A 2,389-nucleotide genomic window follows, 5' to 3' on the forward strand; every position below is an offset into this window, starting at 1 on the left:
ATAACAAATTATAATAATATTATATTTGTATATAAGAACATCATACATGAAAAATTATTTTATACATTATTTTACAAAAAAATAAAATCTAAAATTATAAAAATTCTAAATAGTCATACAATATTGTTAAATATGATACAACAAATTTTAAATATAGCTATTGAAAAAATTTACTATCTATTGACTAAAATTCATTGATTAATATAATTAATTTTAGATTATGTATATCAGTAGGTCAATGTTAATCTTCTTTATAACTTTATTATTGTAAATTAATTTATATAAAAAGATAGGATAAAATAATATAAAATGAATATTATTATATTATTAAATTAACAAAAAAGATGTAATAAGATATAATGAAACATATTAAATTCATTTACATTAATATTTTTTTAAAACAAATGAACAAGAAATCGTTTTTATTATTTGTTTGCTTTATAATAAATCATATTAATGTTATACTACTTACTTTACTATTGCTTTTTATTAGTACATACTACTTCACTGTCGCATTTTCCATAAATACTTTTTTAATAAAATTATAATATTTTTAATAAATATTGTGTTAAAAATATTTCAAACAATATATTAAATATTTAATTGTAACAAGAATTGGTTTTTTTCTAAAACATAAATATAAATAATATTAAATAATATTAAATAAAATTAAATATATTAAATATATTAAATATTAAAAAAAATTTAAGTTTTAAAATATTGAAATAAATCTTTTTTTAATTTTTCAATTTTTCAATTGATCATTAATAAAAATTGTTATATGTTGTATATATTTTTTATAATATTAATTTATCATATATTAATTATCATTCATGTGATAATAAGTAAATATTTCATTATATTATCAAATACATAATTTATTAAATTAAATTAAATATTATAAATTCATATAGTAAATTATGGAATTATTTTTTTGAATTTATTTTTTTATACAAATAAATATAATAATTGAAATATAATAATTTTAATTTTTATATTTCATACTTTTTTATTACATTTGAAATATAAATAATATTATAATTTTAATATTATTTTTTAATATTAATTTTTTAATGTTTTTATAACTCTCTATTTAAATAATAAAATAAAATATATATAAAAAATATTTTTTTCTTATAATGAACAAAGTTGATTGAATTACAATTTTATACAAAAAAATTTCAAAATTACGATCAATAAATTCTTGCTAATTTTTATTATACAATTATTAAAATATAATTTTTTTTCTAAGAAGCACAGAATTTATTCTATTTAAAAATTTTGAGATGCGTTTAATAATAATAAGAAAAAAAAATTTGCATTATAAAAAATTATATATATATATATAACACACACACGCACGCACGCACGCACACACACAAAACTTCATATTTATTTAATTAACATTAAAAAATTATCATTCAAGACTAATATTTGTCATGTCGTACATTTTATGTCATAATTACTTATACTTTATATATCACATGTTTCATTTTGGCGATTAAATTTATACAAGGAAAGTTTATCAACACTAAAAAGATATTCCATTTTCTTTCAAAACAAAGAAAATGAAATTGAAAATATAACAGGAAATGCAAAAGAATCAATTACTAATTACCTCGTCGTCGTAGATATTATCGTGATCTGCCATCGGTGAAAGAAAATGATGTCTCGATCCTTCTGTTGAATTAAAAAGACAAACAACAGAAGATCGTGCTAAAGTTTATCCCGTCCAAAAGTACGACAAACGTTGTAGTTCCTTGTGCAACGTGATACATATACACGCACTAACATATATGTAAAAAAAAGAGAAACACAAAGCAAGAAACGAGAAGAAACAAAGAATGAAGATAAATATCTACGTAATAATAATGTGACACACTGCAATTCCTTGAGTTCCACCTTGCACCGTGCAAAATTTTCGGTACTGATAGGTATGGAGATTGTCCCCGTTGATGCTGGAAGAACGAAGCCTGCGCGATATTAATGTTGCGCGGTTCTATCCTTTTTTTTTTAGTTCTCTATTTTAAATTAATTTTGGTATGAATCAAACGTTTGGCATTAATAATTATCAACTTTCATGAAAATATTACATTCAAACATATTCAATTAAAAGATTTCCCCATAAAAAATTCATTGTTCAAATGTTAAATATATTTCAATATATTTATTTTTAAAGATGAAATCTTATTAAATATCTAAACTAAATAATATTTTATGATAATTAATATAATATTATAACTATAATAACATTATAACTAATTAATATATTAATTTAATTTTAATTATTACTAAATATAATTATGATCCGATCTGAATAATTCTAAATTCTTTTTTCATTTATATTTTTAACAATCAAAATCTTAAATTAAAAATTTTCATTTAAAAA

The 2,389-nt window shown here is 18.1% G+C and overlaps 1 protein-coding gene across 4 annotated transcripts in view; it reads right to left on the minus strand.

The window, feature by feature from the left end:
* Positions 1-1,972, minus strand: part of LOC102672246 (prolyl endopeptidase FAP) — a 9,977-nt gene extending 8,005 nt beyond the window's left edge. For all 4 annotated transcript variants that reach the window (XM_031508512.1, XM_006611441.2, XM_006611440.2 and 1 more), the window contains exon 1: positions 1,619-1,972. In XM_031508512.1, the coding sequence (XP_031364372.1) occupies positions 1,619-1,651 (33 nt within the window). In that variant the 5' untranslated portion in view covers positions 1,652-1,972. The remainder of the gene's footprint in view (positions 1-1,618) is intronic.
* Between the last annotated feature and the right edge of the window lie 417 nt (positions 1,973-2,389).

Source organism: Apis dorsata, unplaced genomic scaffold (genome assembly GCF_000469605.1).
Source record: "Apis dorsata unplaced genomic scaffold, Apis dorsata 1.3 scaffold_88, whole genome shotgun sequence".
Taxonomy (NCBI): domain Eukaryota; kingdom Metazoa; phylum Arthropoda; class Insecta; order Hymenoptera; family Apidae; genus Apis; species Apis dorsata.